Below are 26,429 nucleotides of genomic sequence, written 5' to 3' on the forward strand. Positions count from 1 at the left end.
CTCGGAGGTACTCGTACTCCTACTCGGAGGTACAAGTACTCGTACTCATACTCAGAGGTACGGTACAGGTACTCGTACTCATACTCGGAAGTACAAGTACTCCTCGGAGGTACAAGTGCTCCTACTCGGAGGTACTCGTACTCATACTCGGAGGTACTCGTACTCATACTCGGAGGTGCAAGTTTTTCGTACTCATACTTGGAGGTACCCGTACTCCTACTCAGAGGTACTCATACTCATACTCGGAGGTACTCGTACTCCTACTCATACTCGGAGGTACAAGTACTCCTAATCGGAGGTACAAGAACTCACACTCGGAGGTACAAGTACCTGTACTTGGGGGTTCAAGTACTCATACTTATAGTCGGAGGTACAAGTACTCATACTTATACTCGGACGTACAAATACTCATACTCGTACTCGGAGGTACAAGGACTACTCCTACTCGGAGGTACAGGTACTCCTACTCGGAGGTTCAAGTACTCCTACTAATTATTAGGAGGTACAACTACTCATACTCGGAGGTACAAGTACTAATCATACTCGGAGGTACAAGTACTAATCATACTCGGAGGTACAAGTACTAATCATACTCGGAGGTACAAGTTTTCCTACTCATACTCGGAGGTACAAGTACCCGTACTTCCGGGTACTTATAGCCGGAGGAACAAGTACTCATACTTATCCTCAGAGGTACAAATACTCGTAGGTCGGAGGTACTCGTACTTGGAGGTACAAGTACTCCTACTTGGAGGTACTCGTACTCCTACTCGTACTCGGAGGTACAGGTACGCCTGCTCATACTCGGAGGTAAAAGTATTCATACTCGGAGGTACAAGTACCCGTATTCGGAGGTACAAGTACTCATACTAATACTCGGAGGTACAAATACTCATACTCGTACTCGGAGGCATAAGCACTTGTACTTGAAAATCAGTTTTGTACTCAGATGGTAAAGTACTCAGACTTTCAGGTACTCAGAAATTTAATTACTGGGCACTACTCTGTACTCAGAAAAAAGCACTCGACTACAACACCGGTGACAGGGTATTTCGATCTCGATCATTTCGTAGAGCCGCTATAAGAAGAATATGTTGCCTATGGAATTAATATTACCAGACATGGGTATTGTAAAACACTTATTTGACAGGTAACCGCTCGAGCAATATTTTCTGCAGTGTGTGCCAAGCAATATTTATTTGCTATGAAATCAGTAATGTGCATTTTGTGATATTTTGGCTTTCCACGTGTTTTTTTTCTTCTTGTGTGTTCTTTGCAAATCTTCACACTTGCATTACCCCTGTGAAACATATGCCCTTTGGTATTGGCACATTCTTCCCTGTCGTTAAATAGGCCTAGAAGCCAGAATGATTGTACCACATGTATGATGGTCGTGAAGACTTCTGTTCGCGTCCTTCAGTTGAATCAAAGTAGTTAATCAAACAAAAGCAGCTGCGACCAGATATTTGTGAATCATGGTCAAAACAGAGCCTTAGCATTTTCTCCAAGTACAGTTTAGCTTGTGTGTTCAGCCTAAGGCGTATCCAAGAACAAATACAGTACATGGTCTTTATTTCATCGCTTCAGAATGGCAAAAGAAAAGCTTTTGTCCCGTTTATTCTTCTCAAATCTTTACAACGGACTCCAACTTTTCAGATACAGCGTACAGGCCGGTGCATATTTCAGGTGAAATTCGAAAGCAAATGCGAAGCGAATGTGTCAGGGAAACGGCAACGTCACAATGGAACTTCAAATTGTTGATGTCACGAAATTCGCTTTGCGTTCGCTTCCGCGTGAAGTATAAAACGGGCTTAACCCAAACCACTCCCAAATGAGATTTTTGCTACATGCTTAGCCCACACCCTACCGGCAGTGGTGAAAGAGTGAAATTAGCCGGGGTGCACAGACCTCCGCGGGGGGGGGGGGGGCTACTTGCCGCCATTACGCCATTGCCTAGCCGTATGTGTACCACCACCGTGCAAACTTTAAGTCTTACTTACTATTTTTGATCATGTTTTTCTTCTACAGTGCAGCGAGCAATCTCTTTCTTCGAAATCCAATTAACCTCGGTGATTTACCTCCCACAGTTGGAACGAAAAAAAAAAACAAATGCTGGGTGTACACGGCCATGTGCCGGCCGCTCCAACGCGCCGCGTAGGAGGTGCGTGCGCTGCGTAACGCGACATTATGCACCCGCTGCTTGCTTGGCACGATGCTCGAGGCCACTTGTAACAGCGGACAGTGCATGCCCAGAATTTGCCAGATGCCTTGCCTCGAACAAGCTGGCTGAAGTGGGTGAGAGAATTGGGTCAAAAGACACGACCTAGAAGTTACCCGTGTGACAGCGGAGTATACACAATTTCACTGCATGACATTTTGTGTTTGGTTTCTTTGTTTTACTCGGGTGGGTACTTGTCTTACCACAAATGATAATTTATTTTAAATTGTGAATGTTCTTCCTAAAATATTGGTGTTTTGTTAACAATCAGAATTTGTTGTCTTGTAGTTGCAACTAAAATTGCTAAAACTTGAATTCTTACAATTCTTCAATTTTGCCGATAGTGTTTGTGGTATACATAGGCCTACGATGGGCTTTGAAGCTTTTCATGGTGAAGGTGGCAAGTTAGGTATGAAGAGGCTTACGGTAGCACCATGCAAGGATATCTCTTTTTGAGTGAAGGTGGCATGTTAGGCATCAATGGGCTTACGGCAGCACCATGCAAGGATATCTCTTTTTGAGTATGTGTGGTTCTCAAAAGAACCAGAGGGTACTCAACGTTTCGGACAGTATGTACTCTGTCCGCTGTTAGGAGATCAGCAGGAGGGTTCTATTCTGTTCGGTTCTGCCACCTTTCAAGCCGCCGTAGCATCTCCGTTCATGTACCAGTTAGCTTTGCCATCTTAGTTATAGGGACTGCTCTTTGTACACCACATTTGGGTTTTTCCAAAAAGCAGCTGCTAAAACTACGGCTGGCCGTCAGTACAAAAGTAACAGAGTAATTCACTATAAGTGTGTTAACCTCACGCAGCTATCGCAATATCAAATAATCATGCACTACTAAATACTAAATGAAAATGGGCAAGATGTATAGTTTGAACGAATTTGAGGTAAAATCATAAAACCACCAAAATATGTTTTTTGCATCTTAGGCCGCCCATAGGCCCTACAGTGGTCTGTTCTAGAACCGTTAACGCCTCTCTCATCCAAGTTACCATGGAAATGAAATTGCGGAAAGGGCGTCTCAGCGCATTCCAGTCTAATCGACAAAATGATGGGAGGAACCTGCATTTTGATCGCCCTCTTTCCAGAAACCATTACGCAATAATCAAGCGGTTGTTTAAAGCCAAACCAATCGGTGAACTCCAGAAGCCCAAGTTTAATCCAATTCGCATGGAATTATTATGCACTGAGTGTCCAAACCTAATAGCCCGAGAGAAGGGAAGAAAGTTATGACAACCAGAACAAAAAAAAAACCCGATACGTATTTCTCATAATGAGCTGGATTTCTTTCTGCGCCCTAATCATTCCTCTTCGAAGTTTCAGCCGACTTGAATGCACATCTTACCAGATAATCATTGAACGTGTAGTTCAACCCTTGGTTAGGCTGACCTGCCCGTTAACACTTGATTTGTTCTTGTTTCTTATTTCTTTTCGGAGGGGTGGGGTGATTTTAGGCAAATACAGCCTGTCCTAATCAACGTCACTATGCACCATGTGAAGAAAAATGCCGAGGCCATACTTTTCTTCCGTCTGAGAAAAAAAATACCATTCCAACAGCCCTTCAGCTTAAAATGATCCTAATTTCTCTTGATGGCCCAAAAAAAACCCATAAAACCTCTCAACTCTTGTCGATCGATGAAGGGCGGAATTATTTATCATGCCAGCGTTTGGGTCCTCTGCAGAGTAATGGAAAGACACGCGACGAGTCCTCGTGACACACCGTGCGGCGGTTCACGTGCATTTCGTTGATTGATCCCTCGCGAAGGAAATGTACTGTCGAGATTGGCTTTTGCTTGCGCACCGAGCGAGTTCAAGCTGTAAAGCGAGATATACAGAACAAACACCGAGTGTGACGGCTGTTTTTTACTAGCCATCCTCTCTGTTAAAATGATTTTTTTTCACCTGAGAGCAATGTTCTATACATAATATTTTAAAGAGTGTTCCATAGCTTTCTGATTCAGGGCAATATTCCATTACTCTGCGTTGAAAAAGTAGAGACGGCTGATATAAGATCATTGGTCAGATCTGATGTATGGTCTATAGTTATAACAATTCCCTTTCTGGGAATATTTGACATGGGTGACATGATTTTTGGTGGCAAACGCATACTTTTTTAAAGATACATCGGTTGAACATTAAAGAGCCTGCGCTGCGCAGCATTTTGGTATAGTTCGCACAAACGGACGGGGTTTTGTGCAGTGCAGACAGTCCCACAATGCATTTCAGCCTGTACCTACTACGTTTCACATTTTTGGTCCAGTGGTAACCTGAAAAGGTCTATGAACGTTTGCATTTTACCGAAACTGAATCTAAAACAGTACTGATTTACTCAGGCCTTTTGTCTATTTGCGCTTTCATGATTTATCTATATTTTTTTATATTTCTTTAATGCTTTTCGAGACATGCGTGATTCCAAACTTTTCACATAATAAATGCCATCAAGCTTTACAATATTATCATGCTTGCAAATTTACAACCGTACCTTTTTACAAAAGGCAAGCTTTTTTTAATGACATGTATAATAGGGCTGGGGATTCCAGTCTCACTTGAACATTAATGGTAAGAGTAATGTTTTGAAGAAAAATGATTATTGCAATATCAGATATAACCCCATGTCCTCGACCAAAACATTCAATCAGCCCTAGTGTGCGAAAGATCCATTTTGGAACAAGTTCGACTCACCGTACCAGAAAGGAAAATGTCATGTTATCACTGTGTCACCGTCAAAAAATGTGAGTGACTCACCAACGGGATGACACTGAGTTTTGCTCCCCTTTTTCTGGAGCTATTGCGCCCATAATAAAGGATTCTTGCATTCCAAACGTCTAATGAGAATCTCATCTACACCCTAGGATGGCGTAGTAAACACACCTGAGACAGAGCAGCAGAAGAGGCATCGTGTGGAGTAGCCTAGATTCACGCGTTTTTTGGTCTTCTTCGGCCCTTCGTCGGTGAGTTCGTTCACCACGCGGACGCACTTTGTGTCTTACTGGCGTCTGCCGGCTGTTGGCACGCCGCTTGTACCCACTCGTCAATCCGCTGTCTCTTCAGCGAGCTGTCCGAGCAAGTTACTACGCCGTGGCTCTCCAGCATCAGCCGGAGTTCCTTCATGGCCGTCACGTCACCGGCACGGGGGCTTTCATCCCCGCTGCCGTCGCCCTCCTTTGGGTTGGCCTGGTCCGGCTGGGCCTTGAGCCACTGTTCGCGCAGGTACTTGTTGATCTCGTCGACGGGGCACCGCCGCTCCGCGATCGGGTCCAGGATCTTTTTAAGGAACTTCTGTATCTTGGACGAGAGTTTCCGCCACTCAAGTGGGGCGAGGTTCGCCCTCCGCTTTTGCCACTGGGTGAAATTGCGGAATGAGGTGTCCTCCGTCGTAGCCGTCCCCCAGGGGAAGACCCCGGTCAGGACACAGAAGGCGACAACGCCGAAAGCCCAGATGTCTTGGCTGTAGTCAGTTGTGTACCCTTCGTTGACGACCGTGGAGGAAATCTCCGGAGCCGTGTAGGGCGAGGTGGGCGCCCGCTTGGTCATTGTGTCACCTCTTCGCTGCGTGTCCCTAAAATTGGACAACTTGACGATGGTCATGTTGGTGTCGAAGACGAGGATGTTCTCTGGTTTCACATTGCCGTGTACGAGCAGCCTTTTGTGCATGAATGTCAGTGCCGAGGCAGTCTGGCTGAGGCATGACTTAGCCCTCTCCTCGTCCAGTCCTTGCTGGGGCGTTATGGCTTCAAGGAGGTCCCCCTGCGCTGCGTACTCCTGCACGATGATGAAAGCCTTGTCGGTCTCGATGGGCTGGTCGTAGGTGACCAGGATCGCCGGGTGGATCAGTCGGCAGCTGGTCTGAAACTCCCTGAGGTACTCGGCCATCCGAATCCGCAGTTTGTTGTGGTACTTGAGCACCACGCGCTTCCCTGTCGTCTTCTCAACGACCAGCTCCACTTTGCTGAACGTCCCGCGGCTCAGCAACCGGATGGCGATGAAATTGCCCGGGCAGGACAAGGCGTCCTCGGCTGGGGAGGCTTCGGGAGTGTCCCGGGCCTGGCGGGGAAGACTCTGTTCCTCCTGCTTCATAGTGTTGGCGTGGGTAGGATCCATCTGCTACCGGATGCACTTCCCGTCTGCCTCAGCACCGCTGTGTAGTCCGAGCAGGCACCCAACGGAGACAACCTGACCACTCCGCTGCTGCCGCGATCTTGAGACTTCATAGCAAAAGCGATGGATTATTACGCACTGTTTTTCCAAAAAGGTTCGCATCGACCCCAGCACACTTTTGGCATCCGACATAAACATCGCGGCCTATAATAGTACGGGAGGAGGGACATCGGTTACGTGTCTGCGCACTTTGTTTGCACTTAGCACATATTCTGTACAATGTGCATGCATGTGCGTTCGTAATGACGACTCACTCGGATACCCACGTCACGTCACACGTGCACTAGACCACGGCTGCATCACCACCAGACGACCTCGGAGTAGAGAGAGCTATCACGGGATTAAGAATTCCCGGTATTTATGTATTTCAAATATTACTTCATCCACCTCTTCTTGAACCGTTATTTTTGCATGGAAAGCACAGTCAGCCATTAGTGTTCTAAACTGTTGTAAAGAAATTAGTTGAAAGAGTAACAGAGGTAAGTGTTATTTCAGATCGCTCGGCGTACAATTGCATGTAGCACTGCGCGCGATAGCAGTGCACGCGATGGCAATGTCAAACGGGCGATACCATTTTGAAGAACGGAGGGTCACAGTTTAGGCAGACAGAAACGGGAGGTATGGTAATCTCTCAACAAAAGCAGCCAGCGGGTGTTTAAAGCTGAAATGGCAGCTATTATACAGTGTAGGTAGTTTAGATGCAGTTTGAATTGTGAGGCAATAAACATTAACGGCTTATACCCCCCCCGGCAACAGTCGACGCTTTGACAGTTTGCCGCCGCCAATGCATCATCCAGTCTAAGCCGTAGCACTGCGACACGTGGGAGAAGATAGATGATTCGGCATTACCGCGTCGCAATGGGGGGGGGGGTTGGCGTTTCAGCCAGGACATGACAGCTATTTTTGTTACGTATTGAATAAGATGCTGGTGATGATGGTCTGTAAAATGCCATTTACTGTGCTCGCTTATGGTTCAAAGTTGTCGTTCTTGTGAAAGTACTCCTGCGTGTGTGTGCAGCTTAAAACAAGTATAAAAGTTAATAAACAGCTGCATGATTCATGTATTTATATATGTCAACGTCCCTTGCTATGACATTTGAAGATTTTTCATTGTAAAACCAGTGTCCTCCTTTAGAATTTTGATCACGAAATTCAAATGCCACCCGCCAATATAGTTTTTTTTTTTTAGCAATTCCAAGTGACATGTGTCTCTAATCGATCGAGCGGCAAGCAAACAGTCGATTGTTCTGGTTTCCGAATAATGGATCCCAATGACGATTACGTTCATGGTACGGTCGCCCTTTGCATTTCACATTCATGAAAATCACGCCCGTCTGGTTTCTTCAGATGTTGCCTCCAGCAGAGTTAGTATCGATAAATGATTGGACACACGGTACCCATCCTACCAGCTCGTAATGACATGAGCTGTTTAGAAATGTAATTGCGGCATTTTTAAAGGGTCCGTGCAATGATTTGGGGGAGGGGGTTAGACACTCTCTTTTTTGTGCCTCTAAATACTCGTCATCAGCGTATGAAAACTATTTGAAATCCTTTTGGGATTGTAAGCGTACCGAAAGGTGCACATTTTCCTTAACATTTGATATTGTAAAAGCTCTTCGGGGCAATCTTAGATTGGTCAGATTGTGAACCCAATATTTGCTCACTGACGACATTTCCCAGAAAGGGTAGCCGCACTTACACAACAGTGAACACATAATTCAAGAGAAAAAAATTTACGAGAGCAAAATATCAAAAATTCCACCAGTTGTTTTTGTGTGAAAATCATGCAAGAATTTTCCCTGGGATGGCATCACAGTACCACACAGTTCCGTGAATGTGGAATTTGCTCTTAAAATAAGAAGGGGCGAATATACCTATGACAGTGGCAAAACGAAAATTTGAAAATGAGATTAACTGAGACACAAACGTGCAAGCGTTGTAAAATAATTGAATTATATTCGCCCTTCAATAGTGCAGGATGGAATTATTATTGCCTCTCCATACATATTTTGATAATGGGTTAAAAACATTAAAATAACACGAAACCTCCCAGATCACTGCCCACATTTGATGAATCGTTTCATCTTGGTAAAAAGCCCGCACTTAATAAAAATTGATATTTAACGAATATGCTCTGTGCCCCTCGTCAGTGTCTGAGACACAAACATGCCTCTCGGGGGAAAAATACGTGACAGCCATTGAAAACGAGCCTGGACTATAGTAAGAAGGAACCACGTGGCAGTCGCTTCACTGAAGCTTGCTTTTTATATTGTCTTTTTTTTCAGAAGCCGAGTTAATGTTCAGATTCAAATATTGAAAGTCCCTGAAGATTAATTCGCACAGATTTGATAGAAATGATAACTACTCGGCTTAGATGGAACTGTACTTTTTGAGAAACCTTGAAACGTGCATCACGAAATTCGTGGTGTATTTTTGTGGTCATTTTGTTTTGTTTGGTTTTGTTTTCGGTTTGTTTTGTTTTCGTTTTGTTTTGAAAACAAAAAGAAAACAAAAACAGAAAAAAAACAGAACTGCATGCAGTTCTGTTTTTCTCCGAGTGAAATTTCTGGACGGAATGTTTTCTCAAGTATTTGATACTTCTGTGCTCACGAAAGGTTTTTTTTTCGTTGTTCACTTTGGGATATCTACGAATGAACACAGGGGTTACCAAATGATGTAAGACCATAAACTCGACGTCCACCTGCTATCTAGTCCAAATTTCATCAGTGAAACCATCGGTGGAAATGAGATAATTTCAATCAGTTCAATAAAACTCAGAGGAAATGTCAAGGACAGGTTTTTTCCGAAGTCTCAAAAGCGCCTTCAGCCATCCAGACCATTTAGAAATTTCAATTCATTAGATTTTCATATTGGCATGGCCGGACAGTAAATATTCGCGTTTCGGGATCATGGCATTGGCCATACACACACACAGCATCTTCCGTGGTATGAGGTCCTATAATCTCCGTGGACGTCTTTAATCCCATTATGCTGCCTTTTCGACGTGGAAGTAAAACTGCTGGAAAGACAAAAGACGCGAAAAACAGAAGACAATTTCTTGAGTGGTCTGAGAGACTGCAAATGGTTTCACGAGGACTTGAGTTCGGCTCCATTCGGATTATCCAGCTCCCACTTCCATTCATCGAGCGGCATGGCCTGATTCACAGCTGTTCTCCATGGGGTAATGCTCCGTCCGTGATGAGATGTAGTGCAAGCCACGCCATCAGCGAAGACCGCGGCGGCAAATTTGGGAAAACTATTTTAAGCCTGCGCGACAGGCGATCGTGGTAACAGTGTACAAGTCGCATGGCTGGATGTAGGTCACGGACCGATCAACCTCAGACACGCTGCGTACCGGGGGCGGTAAGATCAGACAGAATAACATGACGTCAGAGGGTTGGTAGATAAATATATTTCAGAGGGTTGGTTGTATAAATATATTTGTACTATTTTAAAACGGCACAAAATCGTAGGATGGTTTCAGTTTACATGGAAAGTCGTTGGTCGAGAAATGGCTTGACTTCATTAAAAATACCAAGAGCATTTAATGAAAGAATTCTCATGCTGCGGAGATGCTAGGACCTTTTTGCGCCCTGTAGGTTCATTCTAACTGTTAGAATTCATTCGAGCAACCTCGTTGGTTCTCACTGCCCTTTGAGGGCGCTGCATGGAAATCTGTTGAGTCAGATTAGCGTAGTGGTTCTTTGGTCACCTTCCACCTCTTCGATCCAGGTTCGAATCCCAGCTGAGTCTACACGTGGATTGGGTTTTCAGTCCCTACCTGATTCCGTGGGTTTTACCTAGAATATTCCTCTGGGGTTTTCCTCCCACCTCTAAAACTGTAACTGCTTCTCGTTGTCTCCTCTCTACAGGTTTCTTCAGACTTGCGAGGTACAGTGCCTACGGCACTTTTGAGGAATGCTTGGTGTCATTAGCAGAAATAACATAATAAATAATACAACTAGAATGGGCAAATACCCTTCACAAATTTTCTGAAAAAAATGTGTTACAGCTGCTGACGCGCAAAGCATTGTGGGTTACTTGCTGTCCTAGTCCACGCATGCGCAAATGTGGACCCGTGATGTAACCCTGTCCAAACTCTATTTTTGATCGACAAAAATGACAGCATGCATGTGCCCTTCTTCGGCTCCGTCTCAGGCTTCAACTGTATTTTACTAGCTGACTTTGAAGCTGTAAGCGCAGTAAATCAGTCTAATAGTGCCACAGAACATCAAATAAGACGCAAGAAAGCCAAAAATTACAGTAATCCAATGTAATTCAAACGCTTCAGGCCCACAATCGGGGATTGGTTTTTGGAACGAAGCCTGAGACGGAGACGAAGTTGAGTATTGGAAAACGGCCAAGCAATCAAGAATTTTTCTCAAATCCACGAGATACTGCTAAACGCCGTGGTATTTTTAAATGCTGTCGATTGTTGTATAGCACAGATTCAGACCGAGTGCCACGTGGTCATAGATCTTAGCCACTAAGTCTACAAATACACGAATCGGAAAAAAGAAATCACCCAACGATCTTGGAATCCCTCTGCTGGATGGAGTGTGACCCACCCACCAGCTGGCATGACTGAACCCGACCTCCAACGACATTCAGAAAATTAACGGAGCCACTAACCGACTTGAAATACAGTCCCTCTTAAATAATAAACAATATCCTCTTCGGTGTAGTTGAGGTTGGGGAGATGGATTTTTTTTTCTTTTTTGGAGGTGCCGCTTTTTTAATCACGGCCAAAAACTCTCATCACTTTCTGTTGTCAGAAAACAGCCGTCAAGGGCTTGAGCCCGAAGATGTTGCCCCATTGAAGATGATCCCTTCTTAGCCAGTAGGCACATTTTAATCAATATTCACAATATTTCGGCTTATCTTTCCTTTTCAGTTGTTGTATATGCCGACTTCGTACTCCTTGGGTATGTGTGCGGTGGGCGGATATCCGGCAATTTTATGGTCGCAACGTTTCCATTGTTGCATATTTTTCAGATGTAATTACTGTGAAAATTAAATTCGAATAAATTCACGCTGCATTGCCTAGGGTTGCAGGCCAGTAAATAGGTTCAAAATTGCCTGCGCGGACCGAATCGCGATTTGTAGGCTATCAAATTCTCTGCTATTGGAGCCTTCCATGGCACGTGGACCATGTGGTTTGTTTAAAAGGTGGATGAAATCCAGGGGCAGGCCTAGGACTGTCAGCTTGTATTTCTGGAAGTATTAGACCAAACGGGACCCTCCAAAATGCTCTATTTTGCCATGGAGTGCATGTAGGCATCAATTTCCAAAATGGCGATGGGCCTCCTGACTGTTTTGAGGGGCGATTTTCTCTGGAGAGAAATATCTTCAAAATCATGGGTTTAGCCACTGAAACTTGAAAGGGAAATGAAAGATTAGAAAGTGAGCTTTAACTTGATATGTGTATTGAACACCTGTGAAACTTGTGAGTATTTTCCCAGATTTTTTGAAGTGGGGATATTTATTGTCTAAGGCAACCTATTTATTGGTCTGGACCCCCAGAAGTGAAACACAGCGCCCTCTATGGCTGAGATACGGCAACGAGGAACAGAAAATTAACTGCCTAAAAATAAATCACCGGCCTAACTGCCTTCGTCTGTATTTATGGATATGAAGCTGAATGATTCTTAGAGGACCTACGTTATCAAATTCAGTTTACAGTTGGACAGATAATGTTCTCGAATGTAAAACAAGCATGAATTTGAAGGTACTGTTTTTTGTAGACACTGTTTTATTGTTTGGACTAAATGTGCAAAAGTGTAAGGTTATTGATCCTGAAAGATATCTTGAACGGCGTCAAGATTACCTTTAAAAAGCCGTGTGCTCGATTTTTGGAGGCCTCGTGTGAATTCGCTCAATTTTTTAACCTCTATGAATAAAATTCACAAAGTTCAATGATCACGCATGATGGCGCTGTTGCACTTAAGCACCAAACGCTCTGTTCTGTCGTGTTCGTACCCGTACCGTGTATACGCGGGCACGTTCGTTGGCCGACGAATATTATTCTGATTGTGTGACGGACGTAATGAGCGCCTTCGGCCGTGGCATAGCAGCTCACTACACTCCGGCGCGGTAATAATAATGCACGCGTGGTTATAACCGCGTATCTCCAGACCTGTCCAGCACAGGCCTGCCTCTCCATATGCTACACCCGCCGCCTCCGCAACCTTCCCCCGCTGCCTCGTTGATGCTGTTTGCTTAGCAGCATATGGGAGGCTTAGGGTCCAGCAGCACCAGGCACCCTGTGCCGTGATTGAGAGCTGGAGACCCGCTGGCGGGAGGGCTACACAAAGCGGTTAGTAGCGCCTGGGCCAGGGCATGACACCCTCCCAGCGTCTGGGGAGATCCTCTGGTTGGAGGAGCTTATACCACAGATGCTAGCTAGGGCCAGCTGAACGCAGGGGCAGCATTTCCACGGCCGTTGATGCACACACCTAGAGACCAGCGGTCAAGGAGAGCGATTGGACGGCGCGGGAAGGGCCTGGTCGATCCAAGGCAGCTACCCGCACCATGTGACAACCTGTCGTGGTAAACAAGACTCCCGATTGCGGTGATGTTTGTAGGGCTTTTAAGAAAAAAAAATGAGTCCCGGGGTAATTTTACGGCTCCTCTATTAAAGTCTTGTGGCAGATTTGTCCCCCTTCATCGATGGTGCGAAGAACATCTTGAGCTGGAGGGAGCCAGGGGTCGACCCAAAATGGAATAAACCATAAACAGTAACCAGGTATCCCGGCATTTTGTGGTGACTAGAAACCAGTTCCGAGGCCAAGGAGCTCACTTTGAAATCTCATCTGGAGAAGCAAGACCGGAACACTGCCGGAATTCCACCTGAAATATGACTTCCTACTTCAAGGTTTGTTTGTTGAGTTGATTATTTATTAAGTGTGGTACCACGTCTTACAAAAATTGAATTGGTATATACACGAATCTATGCAAAATGCGTGTAATGGGGCATATGCTTGGAAATGATCCAGTGTTATTTCATTTTATATTAACAGTGTACAAGACTTGAAAAAATATAGTGCTGACTTTAATTGACCAGGGTTAAATATTGTTCTTCCCCAAAATTGATGCAAATGCCGAGTTATTTCAGCCTCTCATTATTAATTAGAAATAAAATCAGCTGGTTGCAGCAATGCGCGCGTTGCAGTTTGTACTTCGTCTCCGTGCGGACCGTGATCGCCCGCAGCACGCGTCATGGATCCAACACGGACATGCATAATGTACGGCGATCCGCCGCCGATCGAGTCGCCCTAATCAACGCGCCATTTACACAGTTTCTTTTCTATTAATATTTTCCAGAAATGATTCCATGAATTTCAAATCTGTTATTTTTTTGTGAGTGTGTGCGTGCACGCTTGTGTGGCCTCACGATCGTTTTGGCATGATTAATGGTTGTAATGGCCAGAGCGTGTGATGCATAGGAACCGATTAGTTATACGGAAGTACGCCGCGTGCCGATGTCTGGGGGCTGGCGATGGCCGGGGGAAGGCTAGGCAAGGCAAGTCCAGCCTAATTGCTCCGTGCTTGTTGAATCGAAAGGTTAAAAACAAAGCCACAAATTACTCCCAGAGATGTTGGAATGCCACGTTTGCTCACTTGAGGACTGTCGTTAGTGCGTCACGCCGGAAAAGCTTCTTGACTCCAGAAAAGTCCACGCGCACTGGTTTTTTGTTTGTTTGTTTTTCATTGCAACTTTGTGCCGTTGAACTAAAGCATCGGCTTGGCAATGCTCTAATCCCTGTTTGAAGTGAGGCATTACGCGCTTAAACTGGTAGTCACTGGCACGCGCTATCCTATGGGCTTTGGTGAGAGCTTATCCCTTTCGCAAATCATTGTGAAGTGAACTAAAAGCATCGCAGGTATACCAAAGGGCCAAACGCAAGCACAGTAAAGTGCACATGTGTATTGCGCAGGTGCGTGTTGAGTCCTGATTACCGGTCAAACAAAATGCACCCAATGGAAGCTAAACTTGACTGCATTGAGGACGAGGTCGAATATATTTATATACACTTGCTCGTATTCGCTGAGCACGAAACATGTTCTTCAAAGCGTAAATTACTGCGCAAATTGTCATTGTCATCAAGATAGGACCGGTTTCTGCCACCAGTCTCTGGTGCACGGTTTCTGCAATGCAATACTTCTGTCTTAGCTCCTGCAGGAATTCCACCTGTCATCTTTGTCTTCCTCGTAATTTTATTTATCCCTTACAGAAACGAAATCCAGCTTCCCTCTCCTTTTTTTCTCATCAAGCTCCCTCGTCCCCACCTTGCAATTATATCTCACGACATTAATATTGTGAGGAAATGAAAATGGAAAAGTCCAATTGGTCACGCAACGCTGTCTCTTGAGCATGTTTCCAGTTTCCACGGCCTACCAGCCACCAGTGCCCGCCTTTTTTTCACCTGGTGGATTAGGCCGTTCTCTTGGTAGGCCCTGCACGGCAGGATCGTGGTTGGCACGGTGTTGGTTTCAATTAAAACTCTTCGTGCTGTCTTGACTTTTATTCCAGCATGTAACCCTAATTAAAATTTGACGCAGCAGCTGAGCTGAGAACAACAGACAAGCATTAAAAGAAACATACAGTGAAAACTTAGCTCAGCTTGTTTTTGGGTTTTTTTTTGTTTTTGTTTGTTTGTTGGAGTGTTTGTTTGCTTGTTTGTTTGTTTTTTATACACATTGCAAGTAGCTTGAGTAAGTTGCTTAATATGTCTCGTACAACAATACAAACAATATTGAAGTACTTCTTTTCATTGGTAATGACGAGAAGGTGGTAGGCTATCTTGGATAATCTTTTCACCAAAACTTTTTAGAGAGCGCTGTTATGCTTTTGTCACACAATATACTCCTTCTTGAAAAAGCGTAAGAAATTTTTTTTTTTCAAATTGTCCTCAAAATTACCTTAAACATAGTTTGGAAGGAATATTGGCCATTTCGCTTGTCCAAACGGGCTGCTTAACAAGATACACTAGTAAACAGTAGAACGTACTCCAATAAAATGTTGAAAAGTGTACACAGCCTTGGAGATACGGCTGGTCTTCCTTGGATGACCCCCGCCTAGGCTCATGAATATGGAAATGTGGATCCGCATAAAAACAAAAATCACTCAGTTTTCCCCTTTACTGAGTCAAAGGAGGGGTAAATTCATAGTCACATACTGCAAGATAGCTTTCCTACGTGTATTCAAGTCATAAAAGTCATATGTCATTGTCTCCTGTAAAGTCAAGCGAGTCTTTAGTCTGGTGCCGACCCCAACGGGAGCCAGAAGGTCTGCCTCTGCTTCTTGAGCTCACTGCGGACAAAATAAGACGATTCACGGCATAATGGCATTATCGAATTAACGTTTTGGCATATTGCCGGATACTTTTAAACTGCGGTGTACGCCACCTTTGACATTTTCAGAAGACAGTGCTGGGTGAAATGCCTTCTCGATCTGTGTGCTCGAAATGTTCCTCCAGCTAGCTAATTGTGTTCCTCTCACAATGAATTGCTCGACGAACGGCATTAAGCTGAGTTTGTCAGATAGGCCTCACGCAAAATGTGTGCGTTTGGTTTCGTTTTGTTTTTTTTGTCACAAAGAAATATTTACGTCTGCAAAGAGAAGTTGCATGAGGGCTTTTGCATCTCGACATTTTTGGAGCTACTCCTGGTGAATGGTAATGATGGATCCGCCCTGTCTGATGGATTCACCGATTGAAATTTTTGGCTGTTTTGTTTCGATCGCTGAAACGGTTTTGTCCCGTCACTGTCACTGCATGCAGTCAGACATTCTGATTAATGGCGTTGCTAATGTAAGGGCTCTACACATACCCACGTTTGGGTAGTTAGTTGTAGCGGTGATTAATGCATAGAAATATCATACGATCGAAGTTCCAGTTCCTTATTCGCATTTAACAAGGATGTTTGAAACCATCTGTGCTGTAGCGGTCATATCCTGTCAGAGGAAAAACCGGTATTTGTTCTGTACGAAACACAGGCGTTGAGTTACATGTAGTTTGGTTCACTGATCCGACAAGAAGTGTCAGCTGTCACGGCAATGTGGCAACCAAACAAGCCTTACACAGTCTGGTCTCTGGACCGACGTCAGTTAAAATCGTATTAGGTAGAGTCGGATCCCGTGATCGTGTGTGACGGTTAAAATCGTTTGGGGGAGAAAATGAGTACTCCTTGAAGGTAAAGCTTTAACAATGACAGCTGGTTGCTGGTTCGGGCCTGCCACTTGGTGTGTTTACGCGTGCACAGCCTGACAGTATAAAGCGAGTCAGCCACGCGCAAGCTGGAAGCGACAGGCAGACATAATCGGTGCGCTGGCATTTCGACATGAACTTGCCATCCGAGGTATATATATATATATATTTTTTTTTTAAAACCGGACAGGCCCATCCTGGGAACGTCTGCCCAGCGACTCGTCCATAAGCCAGTCACCCACTTCTCATGGATCAGTTTCAGCCTTTCGGAAAAATATTCCTCTCAGCGCTCTTGACGGGAATGCACCGGCCTTATGGGTTACTTAAGCAATCTCAGACCGTCTAAACTTTGTAGACCTTTATAGAAAATCACATGAAATCATTTTGCTATAAAACAGCACGAAAGGATCCCGGCTTACATACGGCAATCCCGCGCGCACAGGAAAAATCACGATTGTAAAATCTTTCTACAGGGCACTAAAATACCCGCTTAGATTAGAAACTAATAGCAAAAACGATTTAATGGGGATTTTTTAAAGAAAAAAACTGAACAAAGCCAGAAAACCTGAGAGAAAATGATTAAAATCACACCACGGTACGTTTTCAATGGCCCGCTCACACTTCTTGCCGCTAAGGCCATTTGTGCATGCGTGCATAATAAGTATGAATATAAGTCTGTTATTCGCACTTAATCGAGCCACTCGCAGTGACGTCAGCGGAATACGTTTACACGTGCGCCCCATAACAATGGCAGACACAAAAAAATGAAAGCAGTTCGTGCCCTAAGTGTTGAGCTAATCACTTATTTTGTGTCTATCTCACCAAGGTTCCTGCCTACTCTATCGGGCCTTGGGCACCGCCACTTAAAGCACTCCGTGTGTGGTACGGTATAATTGCTGCGAAAGTTTCCATATGCTTAATACATCTTGAATACATGTGCATTTTGAATACATGTATACATTTTGAAAGTCCAACCTCGGCTGGCATGTTGATGCTGTCTTGAATGCAATGGGCTTTCCGCTGAATTGAAGAAGAAATGGAATTACACTGGCATTTGTTCAAATTACATGCCAGGAAGACAGATGGATATATTGTTTACAAGAACGCTGCAACATTCTCTGCATGTTGTGCATTTAATTAATTTCATCAGTTTACTTTATTTTATTTCCAACAATGCAGGTTCTCAATTCACGTTCACGCCTTCAATGTCATACATTTTGCCTTTGTAAGCAGAAGATAAACATTTATACAAAAAGAAGCAAACTGCAAAAAATGACAAAATGTTTTATGTAATGAATTTCTGCGCAATTCCGTCAGACCTTTTAAAAGATTTTTTGAACATGTGTTGTGCTTTGCATGAATGTGTGATAATTTTCGAACGCCGAGACCTCATATTGCACTTTAATTTGTTAGTGTACACGTGGCGATGCATCGGAACGAACTCCTTCCTAAACAAAACTGTATAGTCTAGTGTCTGATCTCCACATTCCAGATGCATCACCTGACGCCAGGTAGACTGGTTCTCGTCAATAATCTTACGCTGTGTAAATAGAGGCTTCCTTCGAAATTCCCCAGTTTTATTCTTAGTAGCACGACACCAATTTTGTAGAGTTGGTTTTATAATTCTGTCACTGCTCTATTAATTTTGAATTCTCCTCCGTTAAAAATAGCGAAATCGTACTTTGATAATTATCCCCAACTGTTGTTCGTTGCATGAGCATTGTGTCCACCCTCATTTTACTCTACCAGCAGGAAAGAGTCAAGTGTAGTTTGTTCCGTTTGTTTGGAAATTATGAATGGACTATGGGTAACTTATCCATTTCTATTGATTCCGGAATGAGATGAGATATCAGTCTTTGCCGACCGCCGAATAGATAAATAGGTTTTATCTTTGTCTCGATTGAGACGCGTACATCATTATCGCTTTGGGCCCAGTGTCTCGCGCAAGCTGAAAGCCAGCACTGTACAGTGCGAACTGTTGTCATTAAAAACACTATCAGCGCCATTCATCTGCACAAGTAGGAGCAATAAAACTGCATGGAAAATCTCCAATGTATCTGGTAATTAGTGCCCGAAATCCCCCCCCCCCCTTTTGCCCGTTTCTTTACTTGGACGTACCTGTCGAGAACCGGGGAGCAGGGGTCATTCCAATCGCACACCTGCCATCCTGGAACATAAAGCGGTCCGCACGCTTGACGTGCGTCGCCATGGCAACTTGTCTTCCCCGGCGTTGCTGATTGTACGCGATTCGAGCTTACTGTGTGTGTGTGTGTGGGGGGGGAGGTTTTATTCCCGAGGAAGCGATATTACGGTGGGGATCGTTGCCACACATTCTAAGCACGAGTTGTTCTGTTGTCTCCAGTGCAGTGTCGGAAACGCGCTCCGCTCTCCCCGTCTCCGTGAGACATCTAGCATTGGCCTTATTGGTATAGTCCGCCATATTGAATTGAAAGCGAGGTTAAAAATATTTCTCATTTTGCCACCTGAAAATGAAAGTTAAAGCACCGAAACCAAACTTCATCATAAATTAATGTCATTTCTGCCGATGAAGAATTTTAAATTTGACATTAATGATATCTACATGTTTAAGCCACATTGAAACAGAGCGTGAGGCATGGAACCTTGAATAGTCTGGCACCACCCCCAATTTGACAGATTACATTGAATAAGATGTAACGAGATATTAGGTCTGTTACAACAGAGCAATGGTCATCATCGATGGCTGACCACTAACGATGGTTAGATTGAGTTGTTACAAACCTATTGTCCATTCGCATACTGCACTCACTATTGCATGAGCACTTCAGATACGGAGAGAAATCAAGAGGGAGAGAAAAAGGGAAAACAGAAGGCTAATTTCCGGTCGGGAATCTGCCTTCGAAGGAAAGTAATTATTCTCTCTTAGATGGGATTGCCCACAGCAAAGTTGAAGCACCTGCTATACGGTCTTCATTAACAATTCACTTTATCACATGGAGATGGAGAGTTGTCTTGCACACTTGAAATCAACCAGAGAGCCAGAATGCATCACATGACATATCACCTGATATGCCACCTAAAATAAATGCATGCGTGAATAACCTGACATTTGTAAAGTATTCATCTTCGTCCAAAAAGACTTCTAAAAGTATCGAGCCCGCCCTTCTCAAGAGATTGATCTTCATTTCTTCCATGAAAATAAAACAGCTTGTTCTATTTGGATATTTTTTCCTTTTGATAAGCATCCGACTTTTCATCAAATTCAGAGAGGCAACATAATAATGCTTCATAAGAAAACCTCTCCGATCAAAGTGGTTGTTTTAAGGAATTAGTATATTAGCATATTATTTTGAAATATTGCTTGGAATTCTGATTTTTGTGTACAGTACTTTACAGAGCAGTGAAACGGCCCCAATGATTGAGGTGACGTGTTTTTAACGCAACGGGATGGTTGACCCATTATGTGAACGTTAAGCAGCTGCAGTTGGTGTGCAACTTTGGGAGAAAACTGGTATCATTATGGAATACCAGTATTTATATTTAGGACACACGCTCAGCGAAAACTGCCGTGTTTGCCACGATTTTAATCATGTTCATTTTGCAGTTAAATTCTCTTTTAATAGTTTGGGCCAATGTGGATAAACGGACTTTGACATCATCTCTAACGATGCATCTGTTGGTTGATACATTAAGGGCTTTATGCTCTTCTAACTACGGTGAGCTTTGAGACATCAATTCGCTTTCAAGTACAATGGCCCTCCGGGCGAATTTACCGGTGAGTGACGTTGAAGTTTAATTAGCTCTTTAATTGCCTGTCACAACGCCGTGATTTGCTTCATTATGACCGTCCATCTGTCTACACGTGTTTTCCTTCTTGACCGCGTGCTTACCAATAACATTAACAAACGAATGGTACGTTCCCAGATGGGACATCATGCAATATGTCAGTACTTTTAATATTGATACTGACATTGTCACGTTTGTATGATATGATCAGCCACTTCTGCCTCTGTCCCGGTGCGGTTTGGGGAGTCGCTTGCTCCTTCATTAATGGATACCAACATTTTGGAGTGAAGTATACATTGTACTGTTTATCATAAATTGGGGGAACTACACGCGGGTATATTTTATCAAGAGTTATAAACTAAGTAAGATTCAATTGAGAAAGCTGGACAGCGAATGATTGGGCCTGATTTTGGCGTATTCAAAGCATTCGATTTTCTGCCAGCAGAACCATCGGCGGTCAAAACGTACCAAAGACACCAAACCGTAGAAGCGAAATCTATTTAAAATGTGTAATTTGAAGTCTCTTGCGCTCACAGGCGTCAGTATGTCTCCCTTTGTGACGTACGGTAAAGGCTGGTACTAACAGTGTTTTTGCTATGATGGTTAGCTCGTTCTTACATGCTAACCGTATCTCTGCCATCAAGTTGACCTAGAAGGAAACACATGCTTCAATTCAAAACGCTGGCTACGTAAATCAGTTGGTGGATGTATTCACCGAGGTTCGTTTATTTTCCCACAAATATAAATTACTGTCTAAAACGGAATGTGGCATACACCATGAGCTGCAAGCGTGAACTAAACCGAGGACCCGCTGACGATTGCAACTCAACAAGAAGTTATCCTTTGTAAGTGAACAACGACAACTCGTCCCGAGACTGTTCATTTTTAGTCTGTACCTTAAGTGACAGAGACTGGTGAGTGACTTGAAAGTTACTCAGAGTATCTCTGTCTGAGCGTTGCGTAAGATGATAAAAACCGGCTCTTTAACGATGGTATCCTTCCAATGCTCGGGTCTGTTTTGAGCAGATAAACGCACGCTGGTAGGTTTTTCGGAATGGTTATAGGAGGACAGAAGGAATTCAGTATAGAAAGGTCACAATTCTTATTCCACAGCCCTATCGATACAGTCCACTAATTCAAGCCCCATTGAAAACAGTGTAAAATCAGTTCTGTTCAGGGCCCAATAACATGCATACCAACATTCCTGAGGACTTTGAAACACAAATTAAATTATTGTCTGGTCCCTAATCTTTCAATTTCTTTGTTTTGGTGGGTTGATCAATTACATTTTTAATTATTTACACAAAACAAAATCACCCCCCGAAAAGTGATTTTGCCGAAGTCTGCTTGCAGCCATTTTTCAAGTGGCAACTCTCAACTTTCTCGGGCACTCATAGACCGTTTTTCAACGTTTTTTTTCCCATTCTACCCTCGGGTGAAAGCCCAAAGGCCCAGGAGGTTGATCCTGGCAAAGATTTACACAGTCTCACCATTTTGGGGGCCATATAATCTCTTATTTCAAAGGATACTGGTGTGGGTGGAACTTTTAATGCCAATGAGCTGGCCAGAAATTCTCGCTTGAATTGGTAGACTGCACCCCGTATGAGAATTTAATCGGAGGAGCCATTCAGTATACGGTTGCTCATTGAACACAGACTTCAGGGAACAAGACCAGCAAATCTTGTTTTTCGGAAGGCGAGGAAGCTGGTGTTAGACTTCACAGTTCCCGCTTTCCCCATGGCCCCGGGGTGACGAATACCAGCTAACAATCAACGCACTACACACCCGTGATGCCGCTGCCTGGATGAGAATATATCACTGCTGCATGGCCGGTATGTTGTGTGGGCGGGGGTCACGCTAAGACTTCAGGCGTACGTATGGATTGATGAGGCCTTTAAAGGGAATTCGGCCAATCACAGAAATTATAACTACACCCCCTGTCAAAAAAAGGACACGGAGACAACTTAAATGGCTAAGTGACGGCAACTTGCACTAAATTCTTAAGCACTGACGTTTTTTTTAGCGATATATACACTGAAGCCCTTAACCCCTGTTAAAGCTACAACAAAGGTGTGGTGCCCTTAGCAACGCCTTTGTTTAAAAAATTGGGTTGCCCAAGTTGGTGTAACGTTGTGAATCATTTATGTAGAATCTTAAACCAACTGACCAGTTTGGTTTTGTCACTAATTCCCTCCCCCCGAAAAAAATAAATAAATGAATAAATCATTACCGTTATCTTGGTAGAATTCTCCTTCCAGTTTATATATGCTGAAGTTTTCCTCATGAGACTGAAGTTTTTGTCAAAATCATTTTCTGATATCAAGTAGTCGTTTTTCTCTACTCAGTTTACAGCTTGAAGTCTTCACATTTTTCTCCATGTGAAATTCAGGCAAGAAAGATTAGACTAATCTGGCCAAAGGGCCGTGTTGCGGATATATATCTGGTTAGCTGTAACGGACTTGCTAATTGCTAAGCCGATTAAATACCAATTTGGGATTGAGAATCCGGGTTTTTTCAAAGATGAGAGATACTAATCCATCGAAATGTGTACCTTTAATAAGCATATTTTTCTGAGGCCGTGTGAACTCCCGCGAAAAAGAAATCTAAAAATAATTTTTAAAAACTGCTTCAAAGATTCCAGTACAGAGCACGATTGGACGAGTTTGGGAATGTTTCCTGTTTTATAATTTCATGCGCAAAAATATTCTCTTCATATAGATCTTAACATAATTAGTATTTGGCCATATACTAGAAATTCAGAATGGACATAAATAAAGGAGTAATAATAATTATTATCTGTACAAAACAATGATTTTGATTATTTTGTAGTACACTTGTATTTACAATCACTCTGCAAGAAGAATTTTCACTAAGCAACCAAACTAATATCGGTTGAATGTTTAACGTACGCTGCATACAATGTTGCAATATTGTCCCTGAAAAAGAGGTAAAAAGCCACTGTCGTGCTCCCGCGGAGGCCTAATAACCATTAAGCCGATCTGACACCAAAACTAGCGAGTGGTTCAATTGACAAGAAATACACCGCCTTGTCTGATTGTTCAAAGGTATTATCTCTACCTGAGGCACAGACACGGAGTATCTACCCGGAGCAGAAGCACCCCCTCATCGGTTGAAAAGAGCCTTAATTGGTCTGGAGTGTTCATTTTCTGGGTAGCGATGCCACCGTAACGCGAGCATTTCCTCGTCGTTCGTGAACCAGCAAAGTGTAGTTCCGACCAAAGGGGCCTCCGTTGAAAATTGAGCCCTCTATTGGTCAAGCTCGGGGCTCATAGGGGACCAGGATTTTTTCGGGGGGGGGGCAAAGGGGTAGGTTTTTCGGGATATTTTCAATCAAACTTTTACTTTTTATTTCCTTTTGCACCCTTCTTTCGTTTTTTTTGTCCTTTCTTCCTGTTTCTCTCTTTTTTTTCCAGGGGAGGGAAAGCGCTTCCTCCCCCTACATAGCCCCTCCCCCTTTTAAGCCTCTCACTCCCCTGGTTAGTGGGAGCTCTTAATCACACCTTTCTTTTCCTTCTGGATTCCCCCTTTTATAAGGCACACAAAATTGTGGCAAATAATTTTACCGCAGTTACCGCACAGAATGTAGCCTCACAACACTCTCATATACCTAACGCGTGACATTTTTCATATACATTTAGTTGTTTTGTATCAGGGGTGTGAAAATTCAGCTTTTTCGATGATTTCATTTTTTTTGAGACTAAGGATCAGCTTTTTTGTATGGTCTGTACAAAAGTATGGGGACTTTTACATTTGAGCTTTTTGTTAGCTGTTTTTCAGCTTTAGTTTTATGTAGCCACCCACACCCCTGTTTTATGCACCCCTTGTTCATTCCGGAGGTCGTTGCACCCGATGGAAAGCGTAGAGTTTTCAGACAGTGAATTTTTGTTGGAAGTATTGATTGACCTGAACTATTCGCTCTTGGGATGGACTGCCCAGACTAGTTATTAAATTTTTTGGTAAGTGTGTGTTGTTTAATACGGAGTGATGACATGGGGAACGGTAAACTCTAATAACGGTTAAGAATTCATTTTGATTACCGGAACAGCAAACTCATGCCCAGTTGATTTTTTTCCTCCGAGCTGCTGTCTGGTGAAGTGAAGACGAGTTGTTTACGAGTTCCAGTCTTGTAATCTTCCCCGTGAATTTTTATCTGTGTGATCGGTCGCAGTAAATCGTAGTTGCCACATGTTTTGCTCTCAGTGGCGCGTTGCATGATATCTCGTAACACTGTATAAGATATGAGGGCTTAATCAAGTTTGCATTTGTGGGGGGGGGTGCTAACAGTGACCTCACAGTGAGAAATTTAATTTAGATAATTATGAAATTTATGTTGTAAGTGCTCGCATTGTGAAAGAGTGTTTCGTGTGATAAATTGTGGGATGATTTGGTTATGGATCATGTTTTGCTTAAAGGTCGTATTCAGAATACTTTGTAAGATGAAAAGATTTGTTAATTTGAGGTTAATTTCCACAAGGAACGTGACAATGATTGCTGCGCCCTTTATTTGCCGCCGTGTTAACACAAAATACACGCCGTATGCGAAAGTTTTCAGGTGTGTCCATTTTCGTTTGTTGGACTGACTTTTCTTCAATCGTTTGATTGCTTTTTCGAAAGCCTCTGATGACCGTCGCCATTACGTGTGTGTCAACTGATAAACTGGACTTCTGGCTGTGTGGCTCAGCAAAGGGCGCAGGACTTTTGGCCGATTCCCAGACACACTGCTAGTTGATCAACATAATGTCAATCTACCTGCCATGGAGTACCAGACCCACGTGCCCTGTCCCGGTGTCATGTTTTTGCTGACACGCAGGGCCTGCTTTCTATATTTGCCCTCGTCCGTTCCTCAGCCAGTGTTTTGTTAGCGCGCGTGCGATGCAACCAGAACACGCCGTGCACCGGCCTCAAGCCCCCTTCGGTGATGTTCTCTGGATTCAGGAATCGATTATTTAAGAACGGCTCCCTTTCACAGGTGCTCCTGTCACCTGCTCATTTCGGGGACTAGTTATCATTTTGAAAATTTCCCCCTGACCGAGGGAACCCCTTAGCTGCTCCCTCAAACCCCCGGGCTTGGCGTATTATGGATTAACCATGTCTCCCATTTCTTTGCATATTATTATATGTGGATAATATAAAATGACCCTTCACTCACCACCACGAAAACCGTGGAGCGAAGCCTGAATGAACTTCACTTAACAAAAAGACAAATTACACACGGTCTTTGCATTTCGTCCAAGTGCTGTAAATAATTACGAAATAACCAGGCCACGTAGATAAGTGACCACGCCACCCAAAGTTAGACTGTCGACTAGATTGTTTTTATTGCATATCATTTTAAGAATGACTCTGTGAATTTATTTTTACCACTTTATGCTCAGTTTAATAGCCGTATGTTTTCTTAGCAGTGCACACAATGATTCATAAGAAAATGAACACGGGCAAAGATTTTGTTGTTGTAAACACACCTAGACGTGTACTTAAAATCACAAATAAATAACGAACGTGGTTTAGACTTATTAATGAAACAGCTTCTCTATTCAGACAGACATAAATGAACGCAAACAAACCACACGTCTTGCAATGTTTACGAAGAACGTGGGCCCTGTCTCCTTCAGTCTTGAGCCCCCTTCAAGCCCAGCAGAACAGAACAAAAAGACATCCCTGTCTCCCGTGTTCTGATCGAGCATCACCGGAGAAACCTAACGGCTTCCCTTCCAAAGAGAAAAATATTTAACTATACTTCATCATGCGGAAAGCCAAAGACGGACCCCGATGGGTGTACCAACTTTAGCGACAAGCCGTGCAATAATACGCAGCACACAGCGAGCATATGGGCGCGATGCAAGGAGAGACGAAAAAAACATCGGTCCCGGACCTCGGGCCATCGCAAGAACGCCCCCGCATCACATGTTTGTCCAACTCGTGCCTGGGCCTAGGCACCCGCGCCAGGCCAGGGCCCGAAGCTGGCAAGCCGGGAGGCCTTAAACCCCCCCCCCCTCTTTCTCTCGCCTTCTCTCTCTCAGCCATTCCCTTCTTGAAGACGGTTTGGAAGAAAGCAT

The 26,429-nt window shown here is 43.8% G+C and overlaps 2 protein-coding genes across 3 annotated transcripts in view; one reads left to right on the plus strand and one right to left on the minus strand.

Annotated features, from left to right (window-relative positions):
- Window positions 1-2,119: 2,119 nt before the first annotated feature.
- Window positions 2,120-6,942, minus strand: sbk1 (SH3 domain binding kinase 1). The gene has a single exon (XM_022239661.2). It carries the CDS (start codon window positions 6,320-6,322, stop codon window positions 5,183-5,185), a length of 1,140 nt encoding a protein of 379 aa, XP_022095353.1. The 5' UTR covers window positions 6,323-6,942; the 3' UTR covers window positions 2,120-5,182.
- A 5,254-nt stretch (window positions 6,943-12,196) lies between these two features.
- Window positions 12,197-26,429, plus strand: part of syt17 (synaptotagmin 17) — a 35,229-nt gene continuing 20,996 nt past the window's right edge. Inside the window, exon 1 of one of the 2 annotated variants that reach the window (XM_087138614.1) lies at window positions 12,197-13,253. In XM_087138614.1, coding sequence (XP_086994740.1) covers window positions 13,236-13,253 — 18 coding nt within the window. In that variant the 5' untranslated portion in view covers window positions 12,197-13,235. The remainder of the gene's footprint in view (window positions 13,254-26,429) is intronic. The other variant, XM_022239659.2, reaches the window with a different exon arrangement.

Source organism: Acanthaster planci, linkage group LG07 (genome assembly GCF_054643075.1).
Source record: "Acanthaster planci isolate LZ-2023a linkage group LG07, COTS_SCS, whole genome shotgun sequence".
In the NCBI taxonomy this organism is placed as follows: Eukaryota; Metazoa; Echinodermata; class Asteroidea; order Valvatida; family Acanthasteridae; genus Acanthaster; species Acanthaster planci.

Excerpts from the sequence above, each read along its gene's own strand:
- sbk1 (XM_022239661.2), bottom strand. The coding sequence starts at position 6,322 with ATGGATCCTACCCACGCCAACACTATGAAGCAGGAGGAACAGAGTCTT.